Here is a 15326-nt window from a genome sequence, read left to right on the forward strand (position 1 = left end):
GAAGGCTGCAGACTCCTTAGCAAGAGCTGTGACAAATTGTTTTATAAGACCCAATTTTAAGTGCAATGGTGGGAACAACATCTTTGGAGGTCCACTAGTGGCTCACACTTGATATTGTGCCTTCCCACAGAGAACTTGATCTGTTGTGATAAATTTGTCACATACACTGCAAAATACATCTGGAGAATACTTGCAAAAGTGTTGAGCCCCTGTATATATATTACTATGGAAAGTTCTAGAAAATTCTAAAAGGTTCTTAAAAATTCTCAAGTTCTACAACGTTCTAGAAAATTCTTGTAAGTTAGAGAAAATTCTCTATCAGCTACTCAGCACTGAATCTACCTGGAATGTTCTGAAAAAATAGGTACATTTGAAAAATTCATTACCCAGGTCACAAAAGCAAAGTCTGAAAAGAAAAATAGGTCTTTTCCATTTACTTTAGGCATAACCAATTGGGAAATAACACTTTCTGCCCAGGAACAAGAAAAAGTAAAAATTTTGTTACATAGTGTAATAAATATAGATTTCTTTACACTTTTTTGAATTAATTTGTTAAATTATAAACAAGAATATTTTGGGAAAATAAAACTAGAAAATATATAGGATATTTCAAAATTGGCATAAAGCCTCTTCACGACACCTCACCTATTAAACAGGATTAACATATATAATTCTAAAAACTTGTCAATGAAGGAAAAATAGAATATGTAAAAATATCTTAAATACATATCTACTATTTTACAACTGATGAGGCATTTCACCCAATAATTCATTTGGCTGAAAAATGGCAGACATAGTATTAATGGAATGCTATTCATATCAACTGCAAGAAAAACAAACTGTTATTATGTGAACCAGATTAATGATTAATGCCCCAATATTACACATTTTTAAAATTTATTTATTATTATTTACTGACACTTACTTTTATTATCAGTCAGAATAACTGATGAATGGAGCTGTGAGATTTTAACATGGTATCTGTCACATAATAAATTATTCCTCATAGCTGTTTTTGACTATTGCAACTATCTCAGTAATTAAAATACTGACATTATGATTTCTCTTAATTTTCAATTAATTCAAGGTTTTTCAGCTTAATCCATTAGTTTCAAGTATGAAAGTTAGTGTTTTTTATTCTTCAAACTATACAAGTCTCATGTAATGTAATCCATTATTGAGCTAGATGACTGAGTGGCAAATTCCATTAATTGTTTGGCTCTACTGTATTCCAGCTAGTATTCCAAACATCTTACAATTGTATACTACTCACAGCTTATTAGATACAATAGAATTTATCATTATAAGACTTCTTAGATAATTTTAAATTCACTCATATTTAAATGTAGTAAGAGCTATGGATTGTAATGAATGGAAGATTTGAATTCTGAGAAATATAAAAGGTAAGATAATACATTCCAACGATGACAATGTATTTTTGGCAGATAATTATTTTCTGTCACATATTAGTTTTTTTTCAGTTTTGTGCTGCCTTATTCAAAGAAGTATATGTTAAATAGATGAGCTGTTGTAGACAACCAGTTAGAGTAATGGGATAAAGATCCTGGGTAGAAGAGGAGTTCTAAAGGATAATGAGATAGTAGTGGGAACCACAAAAAAAGAGAAGTCTAAGCCAAATGACAGCAAACTGCCCAGAAGGAACAATCAGGATCACAATCAGAAGTGAAGGTGTTTTGGGAGAAAGGTGTTATCAGTAAAAAATGAATATAAAAATGATGCAAAAATATATGATAAGCATCTATAATATACAGCCACATACAAAAAGGAGTAAGAAACAGGTCTTCAGCAAAAGATGATACAACAAATAAGAGGCTAAAGGTTAGAAAAAGGAAGGTTACCTCTCTCACAAGGACATCATTTAAATTGATGAACTTCTTAAGCATTTGATACTTGTTATAGTTCCATACTGTAACTTTTAATATTTGGGAAACTAAGTAAATGTCACAATTCTCATAATAGAGGAAAATCTATATTTTTTTTAAACATTGCCTTAGAAAGTAAAAATTTTAAATTTATATACTATTAAGATATGGATTATTAGCTTAATTTTTATTATATCTTTATTGGTATAACATGAAAAGAAAGTATTCTAATTAAATGTTAAATGTAACTCTCTAAAAGCTTGTGAGATGCTCAGAAAAATATAACTGTGGAGAAAAAGTGAATGTTGTAGATTATTCAATTGAATAACTTTAATACCATAAGGACACCTGTAGTGGTCTTGTGAAACATCCCATCTTAACTGGTAGAACTAGGGCATATAAGTGGAGCATCTTGCTTTATCACTGGTCTGATGTGGATTTGGGAAATAAATATATCTTAGGAGAAAATACCAGCTAACTGGAAGGATCCTATAAGGAGATGATGAAAAATAAAATGTACTTATTCTTCTCAAAGATGGTGTGTAGATGAAACATTAGAGACAAGATGAAGTCAAAATCCTAAAGGAAACAAAACAGTCTAAAGATGAATATAATGAGAGATAAACATGCAAAATCGTTCACATGCTAGCCTGAAAGGTTTCATCCATAGGATGGCACAACTAAGATGCACACAACAATAATAAGTAATGAATATGACAAAATGAGGCACGGATAGCCTAATTGTTTTGCATCATAAAACGCCAAACCAATCGACCAATCTAATAAAATGAAATGTGAAAAAGCCTGCAAGCATCAACATCCATGGAAGAATATACCAACCAGAGGATTTGACAGGTGCACAGAGGAGGAGGGGACCATAGATAAAGAGGTGTCCAAAGGCATAAACAAACACAACATGAACCAGATACAGAAGATAATCCAAGTTTGAATGAAACTGGAGGTAAGAAATCAGGGAAGGAGGTAGGAGAAAAAGAATTATGACCTTTCTAAGCCACCAAAGTCTTAGGAAGAAAGGTCCTATCTAGGTAGAGGAATAAGTAACTCTGTTGAAAGAGTATGGAAAACATTGATAGCACAGACATCCAAATGATGGTGACCTTATTCAAGAAGAAAATATATTTTCAAAAAAAAGATGGTATAAAGAACACGTGTTAACAGTTTTGATGGTGCATAAGTGATAGCATGTAAAACTATGGCATGAGATCACAACACCAATATATATATTTTTTTTAAATTGCTTAATGTATTCCCATTTAAGTTGTAACAATAATCTGAATTGTGAAAATCAACATGTATCACTTTACATGTTAGATAGTTAAACATTATTTGCCATGTATTGAATGAATGCATCAAAAGATCTAATCTCCATGTAAGTCTGCAACATCTTTGATACAGTTAGCCACTCTTAAAATCTTAATGTCATCTGCAAATTTCAATATTTTGTTAGTCAGTCTAGAGTCAATATTACTAATTAAATCACAAACAGCAGAAGACCCAGCACACTGCTTGTAACTGTGATCCAGTCAGATCTAACTAACTTAATTTACTACTACTCTTTACTTTCTTATTATACAGCCAATTTTCTAACATACTTAACAACTGATCAAATGGGAAATTAGAAAATCAAAAACTGTAAAGAAAAAAGGTTCAGTGAAAATGTAAATATGATGAGTATTGATTTCTTCACATACACAAGGGGTAAGCAGAATGTTAGGATGAAAGCAAGGCCTTTGAAAGATGACATTAGAAGGCTAATATATAATGATTTTTGGGATAGTTGAGATATTAAATTCTACTTTTTCTTCAGTTTTTAATAATGAATATTTATGCAATATTCCTCAACCCTCTACAGTTGCTAGATGGAAAAAAGATTGAACAAGATGATTTCATTCATTCTGAGCTGAAAAGAAAAAACTGGAAAGTTTAAAGAATTATAAAGCATCTGAGCCAGAGAGTAATTATCCAACAGTTTTCTAGAATGTTGAGAATTAGCCACTTTCTACTATTTTTTGAAGTCCTCAAATAGTGGGCAAGTGTCAGAAGATTGAAAGTTAGCTAATATTATTCCTTTTTTCAAATCTTATAAAAGATGTTTGCAACATCATTTAACCCTTTCACGATGGGACACAGATCAAAGGCCATGTCACCATGTTTGTCGACTTGCATTCAGAATTTTATTGCATTAATACTTTATGAATTTATGTCAATAAGTTTAGATTCAAATTATATATTATAATTCAAATTTTAATACTATATATGAGTTAATTTCTTAACTTTAAAGTAAATATTAAAAGAACATCAAAATATAAATTTTAGCGAGTTGCATCGTATGTCAAATGCAGCACTTTCAAATTAGATGTTTGTTATGTCAAAATACTAAATCTATAGTTTTGTACAGATTAGAAACTCAAATTACTAATACTGACAAGCTAGAATACAAAATTAGAGCATAATAACTTTTTATTTTGCTGAGATATAGCTTATGAACTGAATCAATCAGTGGCCCTGTTCAACTCTTTCCACTTTTTGAAACAATCCCTTGTACACTCTTACTACAGTATATGACAAGTGAATAACCAATCAATAGATTAAACTGTCCACAGTGGTTTTCTTGGCCATTGTAATCTGTGAAAAAGCTGCCACATTCTTTCAATCCAAGTTTTCAAGGAGGTAGAATGGGTCTTTACTCTGCTTAAAATTTTATATTTTTTAAAATCTAAATGCATCTTAGTTACTAAGCTTAATAAATTATAGCAGAATCATATGGTACCAGTGTAGTTATTTATGATTTTTTTGGTTATTCAATTGTATATATCAAAGACCTAAAAAAAAAAGGGTTTGATATCCTCCATGTGCAAAATTTTAAAAGTCTTAGCACACTATGTCCAGCAACAACTGCATACAAAGGTCATATCAAGAAGAGATAATTGTTTACTTTACTTCTTCATTTATTTTTCTATATTTTAAGAAAAATAAGTTGAATAATATATTTCTAAATAGTGATAATCAATATAAATAGATATAATGTACAATGGTTGAAATGTGACTGAATATTACAAAACACTAGTCCACTAAAATGCAGCCAAGACAGGGAAGACTAAAGGTCAGTTTTATATTAGTGGATATGTAACATAAGTAGATGTGCACCATGTTAATGCAAGTTATAATGTAAGGTAGGCATGACTACAAATTTAATATAATAAATATATATGTAAATATACAGAATTATGAGACTTAACCTACTAGGACTAAACATTCATATTTTTGTATTATAATATGTAGTCATTCTAGTCAAAAAAGCATAATTTAGATTAATTTCCTAATTTTTTTTACGATGGTTACAAGGTTGTTCAAGTAAAATACCCCACACAGTTTGAGTACAGAATATAACAAAATATAAAGTCTTATTGAAAACAAACATCTGAAATGTATTTACAAGGTTTGAGTAATCTTAGATATTTTGGGGACAAAGAATAGTTTTTTTTTTAAATCATAACATGAAATCACTTTGGATTCAAACTCTGAACACAAAATATTTGTAATCTTTACTAAAAGTCTATCAAATGTTGGGAAAATATATATACTGTATCAATTGTTGTAGTGCAAATACTTAATGTATGCAAATATGTAGATGAACTTGTGTACGTCATACTGAGCCTGTAAAAGAATGGTTAACAAAGCTTAAAATTACTATTATCAGCATTATTTCACTACTGGGAAAACTCTGCCCCACTGATTTTTTGACATTCTTACTGACAAGTTACTACTTATGTATATAAGGGTACAGTTGCATATTTGCTATATTTGAATTTTCAGAAAGCATTTAACAAGGTGCCACATAAAATATTTGTTTTAAAAATTATCTTCATAGGTTTGGGGGATACATTGGAATATTAGATTGAAAACTGGCTAAACAGAAGAATCCAGAATGTCATTATAAACGAAGTTCAGTTAAGCTGAATTATTGTTAGAAATGAGGCACATTAGGGCTCAGTGTTAGAAATTCTGTTCTATTTTTATTAACACCAATGACATAGATGAAGAAATATTAAATTATTTAAATGGGTTCAGAAGAAGGTTACTAGGATGATGACTGGGATAGAAAGGTTATTATACAAGAAATTGAGTATTGGTTGTCTGAAGATAAACATAAAAAAAAACAAGTATCTGACTAAGCTGTTTAAGGAGACTAATAGTGTTGATGCATCATCTTTTTTCACACCTAATGGTGAAAATGGTAAAACTAGGAGATAGTATTAATCTTCTTACAGGGTAGTTAGCTTTTAGAATGGGTTACTTTCAGATATGATGCATGTAGTTAATTGAAAAGGATTTAAAGGAAAGCTTGATAAGTATTCAAATGATAATGACTAGTTTTCCAAGGTTATTTTTTTAAAACCATAGATTAATTTAATTGATAGGACTAAATGATCCTTGCTGTCCTTTAATGTTGCATAAGAAATGAAGATTTCAAATTCAGTTCTGATTATTTAAACATTTATCAGGCTTTCCCTCAAATTTATTGTATTCATACTATTCATACCTCTAAAACCCACCCATTTTCAAAGTCAACTACCCTATTAGAAAATATAATTAAAACTGTGTAAGCTGAAGATGATTCATATCCTGCCAAAATTTATGTTTTTGCTCCCTTGTCCTACCAACATTTTAAGCTGTCAAATTCCACTATGGCCAAATGTAATTCCTTCCTTAGAGTAACTATGCAAAACTATTACAAATATAACACTGGAATGTAGTCATTTTTTTCAAATTTTAATTTTGTATACTTTCTTTCTACTATCTTTAGAATACAGTATAATGAAGTAATAAGCCTTTGTCCTATTGATCTCCTAAATAATCTTGTAGACTTAAATAAGATCACCTGCTTCCCTTCTTTTTCTCACGAATAAATGAGTTAAGTAGCTCCATGTAAATCTCTTTCCAACACATCAATACTCTTTGTTTAATAAAGAAACCAAAACTGTACACAATACTAGAAGTACACCCTAGCTAGTGATTTGTCTTGATGTTATTTACTACTTTGGTTTGTAACTAATATGAGTACACTATAAAATTCTATTCATTTTACTACTTGCAAAAGGACATTGCTTTGGTTGCTTATCTTATGGCAAGATTCTTCTCTACACTGTACTGAATATGTTCCTATCTGTATTAAATGTGTGATCCAAAATATAACACAAATGCATTGCCTTGAACTTAAAGGTTATTTGTCAAGTACTCTTCCAATATAGTAACTATTCAGATCATTCTTTTGTATTTCATCATCCTCAATATAACTAGAAATTACCATGAACTTATTGTCATTAATTTACTAATTACACTTCCATCAATAAATAATAAAAAACGTTTTCTAACTGTAAAATGACACATGGATGGCAATTAAAAAAGAATGTAAACATGAATACAGGGATAATACTATACATACACGTACATCATCCCTACATGACTTTCAATATTAAAATTTAATGTTACCCTGTAAAATACATGAATACAAAATGCTTATGAGATCACTCAATTGAATCAATCTAACAGAGAGTCTACAATAATCGAGACATGTTTTGACATCAACGCATTTTCCTAGTACATAACTCCTAAGCTCTTTGTTATTATACTTTATTGATGCCTACCCTGACATAACCATGTTATTATAAACAAACTGCATGCCAAAAGTCAGAGATACCCAACTATTAACTGCAATAACAATAAAATCAAGTATACATTTTAATGTAACATTAGTTTTTAACATTGAAAGTCATGTAGGAATAACCTATTTATTGCTGTATCATCCCTATATTCTCACTTGTATTCCTTTTGGCACTACAATTCCTACACCATTTTACACTTAAAAATATTTATTTTATTACTTTTTTGTGAGATCTTCCCCCTAACTGAAAATTATTGAATTCTATGAATGTGTGTAATACAAATTAATATTATGCATACCAATTTCTTTTTTTCCTCCTTCACTTCATACATAAAACAGGGGTTGGCTCCCTAAGGACACCAGTTGTATAGTATGTAAAGCATTGAGTATTCTACATGCTACAGTCATCTGATGTCCATCTATTACTGGCTGATAATTCTTCTTTCATCACGTAATTTTTAAAGGAATACCAGATTTCTGTAAAAAAATATAAAATTACAAGGGATAAAGATGAAATTGTTTACATTAGAATTATAATTTTTTAAAATCATTACTAGTTATAATGACTAAGTGGTGACATCACGTGCTGTCGAGAAGCACATAGAGTGGATTTATGTTTAAACTTTTGTTAGACAATTTGGTGGGTGACTTACTTTCTGGTTTGGTATCCTTGCAATGATTTCTTTACTTGTTGGGTATAAAAACATATGAAAGTGAGTGGTAATCATTTTTTTAGAGTAAAACACACCATCACTATTGACATTTTAGGGTACATATGTGTATTCTGTCTATTGAGTACTTAGCCATTCCTACATTCAGTTTGCCAACTCTACAATACCAAACATAAAAGAAGCAAAAGCACACACGTTCATCCATGATAAAATTATAAGTCAGTTAACCTTACTACTATAGTAATAAAAAAAATTCTAGAAGGTCAGGTGAAAGATTTGAAAAATAATCTATTGAAATATGATACGAACCAATGTAGAATCACTGAAGAAAAGTTTTATCTTATTAACCTTTGAACTTTGTTAAAATGATGCTGCTTATCATCTGTATAATGAAATGTGTGTGAATTCAACATATCTGGGTGTTCAGACAGTTTTTGGTAAGGTGTTCCACAAAAGACAAAAAACAGTATTAATAAGGGCTGAAAAAACTAGTTAAATGGATTTCATATGGCTGGGTGATTTCACAATGCTCCTTTCATTCATTTTCTAGAATTATTCCCACTACAGAAAACTTCCTAATCTATTCAAGTAAACTTTTATCCCACCTTTTAAAAATACAGAGACACTAACTGTCTACTGACCTATCAAGATTATAAGAAAAACCTGTAAGGGAGTAATTAGAATCTGCAATTTCTTCCTCTTTACTTTCTTTCTTTTCTTGTTCTTCTTGCTGCTGAGCTTGTCATTGAAGATCCTTCGCTGCTTTATGTTCAGCTCCAAGTCTTCTTTTCAATTCACTACAAGTTAAACAATTAAGGAAATAATTGTCATATATAAATTACTACATCATTTTATAATGAGTTTGTAAATACATAACAAAAACTTATTGCAAAACAAAAATAATTAAATATGTATTTTCTATAATATTATCAATAAAAATTGGGCCCTATGCTCTTAAGTTTACTTGAGAAAGGTTAATTCATTTCTTACAGCTTTGGCTAATAAACTAATACTTAAGTTTGTAGTGTGTTTTTAAAGAAACACTAGACATGAACCAGTTCTAGCTTTTATTCAACAGATTGTTTTTATAACCTACATGCAATAACAAATATTTTTTCAAACTTTCAATGATGTGTATCAATTCTGTTACTATCTGACCAATCTCTCTGGAACCTCTTTGGCTGGTGAAGAAAAATAAGCCATTGAAAGCGGGGTTGCCAGAAAATTTTCTTGGATTTACCAAATAATTTTCTAAAAACCTGAAAAATACCTCCGCATGTGCTTAATCTGTCTCCATACCAATTTAGGTGAAGATCCATCTATACCCTGAAAAATAGCAACATGGACATTCAACAGATAGCACTATTATAATAATATATATAAGTGTATAATTAAAGATTACACGGATATAACCAAGTATCTACTTACACACTTAAATGTGTATTCTGTATTATTATGGCTTGAAACTTTTATTTGCTACACAAATACAGTTTACAATATTTCCCTTCTTTATTGAACGGTTTACTTATCAACACACAAATATATACACATCCCATTAAAAAGTTTCCTCGAAACGAAACACTGAAGTATAGGATTTGACGAAACTGACGAAAACGCATTTCAAAAAATAGAAAAGTTAACTTCCTTGTTTTCTTTCACAGTGAATGTCTGATTTCATTCTAAAAATAAGATTAAAATTTCTAGCTGTCACTCGCACAGTAAATGAACGATACAAAACAATATCATTGTGATATGTATGTTTCCATAATTCGGTACAAATTCATTTGAGTTTTTATAAATATTCTTACGTTTTTAAAATAGAGGGAACTCTGAACAAACACACATTGGACACTTTACAGATAACGTAATTCCGTAAGATGTCGCTATGGTCCAGTCTCTTAGCAACAATATTGTAAACAAAGTAAAATGTACTTCAATACTACGAGCAAATGCTTATATTTGAAATACCTCAACAGCTAACTTACCGACTTGACTCTAATTGCCTAGGCGAAAGACTGGCCGTATAAGCACCAACTATTCAGGACAAATCAAGTGATCCTTTTTACGCGATTTTCAATACAATTAATCTAAGTTAGCTTAATAACGAATATACTGTTATAAAAGGTTGATAATGACAACTTTTGGAGAGAATTATTTTCAAATTCAACAATTAGCAGAGCTTCTTACACCTCCAAAGAATGATAGTGATGATGAGTTCGAGCCTAAACTTGCAAACGAGAAAGACGTTGATCTCTTATCGTCTCACCTTGGTCCAGATTCAATTGGCTTACCAAAATGCAACGCATCTGAAACGCATGCAATATCAAAAAATAAAAATGGTATGACTGAAGAGTCTGTGCTGAAAGGTCACGATGATAAAAGACAAAAGCCTTCATATGATATCTCATACAAACAAAAGGTTACAACAGAGGATGTCTATCTTCAGGTATCTTAAACATTACGTATATTAAATTTAAGCTAACTTTATATATGTAAAAACGGCTGGTATGAATAGAGAAAAACTATGTAGAGGAGCGAACAATGTTTCGACCTTCGGTCATCGTCAGGTTCACAAAGAAAAAAAGAGGTAACTGACCGATAGCTGACCATATGTTTGAAAGCGGTTGTGTAATTGAGTGTAGGAATGTAGAGAGCGTGCTCAGATGTTAGATTATATGTATTAATATAGGTATAAAGGTGTTCCTTTGTATTGATTTATTTTGGGCTTGAGTTGTTATATAAGTAAGGCTTCTTTAACTTTGCGTTTGTTCATGTTTGTTTCTTTATTTAGTATTTGGGTGTTTTCTATGTTATGTTGTATTTATTTGATTTGCAGTGTTCGAAAACGTGTGAAGGTGACTTTTTGTGTTCTTTGAATCTGGTTTCTGTTTTTCTACTTGTTTCTCCAATATAGAAGTCGTTGTAGTTATCACATTGTATTTTATAAATAATGTTGGTGTGATGTTTGTCAGTGTGGTTTTTACATAGTATAGAGGCCTGGCAGGGCCTAGCGCGTTAAGGCGTGCGCTTCGTAATCTGAGGGTCGCGGGTTCGCGCCCGGGTTGCGCCAAACATGCTCGCCCTCCCAACCGTGGGGGCGTTATAATGTTACGGTCAATCCCACTATTCGTTGGTAAAAGAGTAGCCCAAGAGTTGGCGGTGGGTGGTGATGACTAGCTACCTTCCTCTAGTCTTACACTGCTAAATTAGGGACGGCTAGCACAGAAAGCCCTCGAGTAGCTTTGTTCCGAAAACAAAACAAACATAGTATAGACCTCAGTTTTGTGCCTGGTTTTTGAATAAATTTGGTATTAACTGGAATGTCATATTTTGTTACTAGTTTTTGCCAAACGTTGGTTATTTTGTTACTGATGTCGGAAATATACGGTATGCAGCAGTATATGGTTTCGTGATTTTTTGAATCGTGGGGTATATTTACTTTTGTTAGTTGATTTTGCTTTTTGTCTAGGTGTATGCGAATAATGTTTTCTACGGTTTGTGCAAGAAACTTATTGATGTTGATGAAGTATCGTTTTATTTTGTCTAATTCGTCGTTAGTTTTGTCTGGTGAGCATAATTTACGGTTGTGTTTATTTGATTTCTTAGTATATTGAGTTTTGTTTTGTTTTATGTGCTGAGTCCCAAGGAATGTACAATCTAGTATGGGTGATTTTTCGGTGAATTCTTGTTTTTCTCTACCCATACCAGCCGTTTTTACATATATATTTTTTTCTACAAGTGGGTTTTCTCGTCATCACGAATTAAGCTAACTTTACTTTATCTTTTCCTATTTCTCAACTTTTAATTTTATTTTTATTATAAGTTTGAGTGCAAATATTTACTCTTAATAGTCTTCTCAACTTATTTCTTTAAAACTCTATTTGAAAAAACCGGGTATAACAATATTAGTTCAGGTTTATTTATTTATTTCTGGGCCTAAATTTAAGTTACGAGTTTGGCCTGGGTCTATACCTATAAGTTACGAAATCTGTAGAGAACTAAGAATAGTGTAAGTAGAAAAATCTCTGCAATCAAGTACTTTTTTAATTACATGGGCCATGATTATTGAAATAAAATATCCTCTTACTTTGCCCATTTATTTATTTTATACCGCTGCATTATATTTCTTGTATGTTAAAGATTGTTCCTATCGGCTATTCTCATAGATTTGTAATGATGGATACCTACATGAACCATTTTAAAACGTTTAAACTATTGAAGAAGGGTACACTTGTTGCGCCCACTGCCAGAACAGCGGTAAGTCTACGGATTTACAACGCTCAAATTAGGGGTTCGATTCATGCAGTGGGCTCAGCGAATAGCCCGATGTCGCTTTGCTATAAGAAAACACATACAGTTGTTGCGTTTCTTCTCTTTTTACTGAGATACTTTTAATTATTAAATTTCATTTCTATGTGATCTATATAAATAAAATGAATTAGAGCTATAATATTCTATTTCACCAAAAATAATATTCCTGCAAGTCATTAGTATCTTCCAAATAGCTTTTATAAAAATTGTAGCTATTATCCATATTCGTTCTCATTTTATCAGAAACATTATTACACAATAGCAGTGGAGATTCGAAACTTTTTTCTTTAATGTGTTAAACTGAATAGTTTAAAGAGTAAAGATTTCTTGTTCGTTTTAATTTGACCAGAATTAACCTGTTTGTTGTCATTATTGGATTACGAATCTTAGGATTTATTGTTCCTGTTGTAACAGAAAAACGTTCTTCACTTCGAGTTTACAAGTGTGCTATAAAAATGATGGTCAAATCCACAATTCAATTAGAGATAGCGATGAATGATTATTTTCCTCCACTTTTTTGGATTGGGAATGGTTATATGCAGATAAATGTTTTTGTAGCTTTGTGCAAACATTCAAACCAAACTATTTATTTTATTTTCGAAGTTGCGTTAGAGCTCGTGAAAACCGTTTTTGACAAATGTTATATTTCATCTATGCGAGTCTACTGTGAGCTTTTAAAACTGGAATTATCAATATCATATTCATACTACATATACACTGCAGGCCAAAATTTTAAGACAAATGAACATAAAGAAAAAATATGCATTTTGCATTGTTAGACTCGACCACTTATATGAGTAGAGCTTCGAAAGATGAAAATAAGAAGAGAGAAAGTAAATATAAAAACCTTTTTAGCATTTAATAGGGAAAATGTGTGATCACTATGAAATTAGCCTAAATACTAGCTGATCAAAAGTTTAAGACCATACCAAAAGAAAGTCCTAAACAGGGTAGGAAATGCTCAACAAGAACTCTCAGTAGTGAGTTGAACGGCCGTCATTGCGAATATCCTTATCGTACCAGTAACGTTGGAAGCAATCTGGACCATCCAGGTTAAATGTTTTCTCATCAGAAAAAAAAATCTTCGTCTACTTTTCTACGTCCCATGTTTGGTGCTTCTCAGCAAAGTTTAACAGAGCTGTTTCGTGGTGTGGAAGGAGGCGTAACCTTTGAAATCGTTTAAGGTTTATAAAGCCTTTCTCGGCTGGTGTCTTGCCGAATAACCCGTCAAATCCTCCTGCTCAACACCTGTGAAATTTTCTTGGGCAGACCACTTGAAATTCTCGTTCCGTATCCCTCAGGGTCTTTTAAGAAATTTGCAACAGCAGTTTTACTACGCCTAATCTCACCAGCGATAGCACGTTGAGAGAGACCTTGCTTTTGCAGCTCGACAATTCTGCCACGTTCAAACTCTGTCAACTTTTTAGCCTTTGCCCTGTTTTTACCCAATGTAACACAGAAGATATCAGTGGGAGATGTTGACAACGCTAATGCTTGAACACAAATAACTAAATTTCGTTACGTGTTTACCGATTAATGCTTCGTTTCAGTATGGTCTTATACTTTTGACCAGCTAGTATTTAGGCTAATTTCGTAATGTTCACATTTTCCCTATCAAATGATAAAAATGTCTTTATTTTTGTTTTCCCTTTTCTTATTTTCATCTTTCTAAGCTATACTCAAATAAGTGGTTGAGTCTAACAACGCAAAATGCATATTTTTTCTTTATGTTCATTGGCCTTAAGATTTTGGCCAGCAGTGTATATACAGATGAAAAATTAAATTTCTGTCTGAGAGGTGCTTAGTCACTCTTTTATTGTGTCTATACTATGATTTATTTTCTCAGATGGGAAATAAAGGGCCTAGCTCAATCAGCTGTGAAGATATCGTGATCAGAATTCACTTGCCCAAAACACAGACAATTGAAGAAATCCAACTGGACGTGACAAAGTCATTCTTAAACTGTTCCACCAAAACTTTCAGACTAGGTTTACACCTTCCTTATCAGGTAGATCCCCAAGCTGGAAAAGCTGAATGGAACTCATGTGAAGAAGAACTTGCAGTTTCTCTCCGGTTGGTTCGTCCTTTTGATGAATTAAATTTCTAGTCTGTATTGAATCAATTTTATATTAAAAAAACAACAACATTATATAGTCATGTACTTGGAGTCATAGTTATTTATCTCTTTGTAATATAAATTTATAATATTTCCAATTTTTAAAATGCATATTTTCTCTGTAACATTATTTTCGTTTACTTCTGAGTACATGTAAAACAAATGCTTTATCTAACATGATAATTGATATGCAAAAGACATGTCAAACAAAATGGAATAAAAAAAGAATTGGATATTAAAAATTATTGTATCGCAAATATGTTCCGCTACGTTTTATTTCTTAATAAGATACACTGTGTCGTTTGGTTTGACTAAATAAAATAATAGTTCTCTATGTTTCACATGATAAGAAAAAATAACGGAGTAATAAGTGGAATGTATAAGCCATTTATTTATGGCTTTGTAAATAGCATTCAGAACACTGCTGTGTTTATTTCCCAGCTGGCCTCTCGTATTCAGCAAAATGCGTCTTGGCAATGAATACAACATAATCGATTTGGCTGAAATACTATTATACACCTTTTTTTAACCAAAAATAGTTAGGGACTAAATTAAGAATATACTATTAAAAATACAAAAAGCTCAGTACTATTATATCATGACAAATTGAAAAGAATGAATAACATTTCACAAATTTGGAAAACAATACTGGTGTTTCA

General features: G+C 31.4%; 1 protein-coding gene across 1 annotated transcript; it reads left to right on the top strand.

Moving 5' to 3' along the window:
* Positions 1–10163: 10163 nt before the first annotated feature.
* On the top strand, positions 10164–14830 carry Dnaaf6 (Dynein axonemal assembly factor 6). The gene is made up of 2 exons (XM_076517178.1): positions 10164–10686; positions 14398–14830. The coding sequence occupies exons 1-2, from the start codon at positions 10372–10374 to the stop codon at positions 14656–14658; spliced, it is 576 nt and encodes a 191-aa protein (XP_076373293.1). The 5' UTR covers positions 10164–10371; the 3' UTR covers positions 14659–14830.
* Positions 14831–15326: the final 496 nt, after the last annotated feature.

The sequence above is a fragment of the Tachypleus tridentatus genome, chromosome 7 (assembly GCF_004210375.1).
Source record: "Tachypleus tridentatus isolate NWPU-2018 chromosome 7, ASM421037v1, whole genome shotgun sequence".
NCBI lineage: Eukaryota > Metazoa > Arthropoda > Merostomata > Xiphosura > Limulidae > Tachypleus > Tachypleus tridentatus.

What these genes read in the sequence shown, in the direction of transcription:
- Dnaaf6 (XM_076517178.1), top strand. Translation starts at nt 10,372, where the DNA reads ATGACAACTTTTGGAGAGAATTATTTTCAAATTCAACAATTAGCAGAG. An exon ending in CAGAGGATGTCTATCTTCAG is followed by an intron (nt 10,687 to 14,397) that starts GTATCTTAAACA and finishes TTATTTTCTCAG; the next exon opens with ATGGGAAATAAAGGGCCTAG.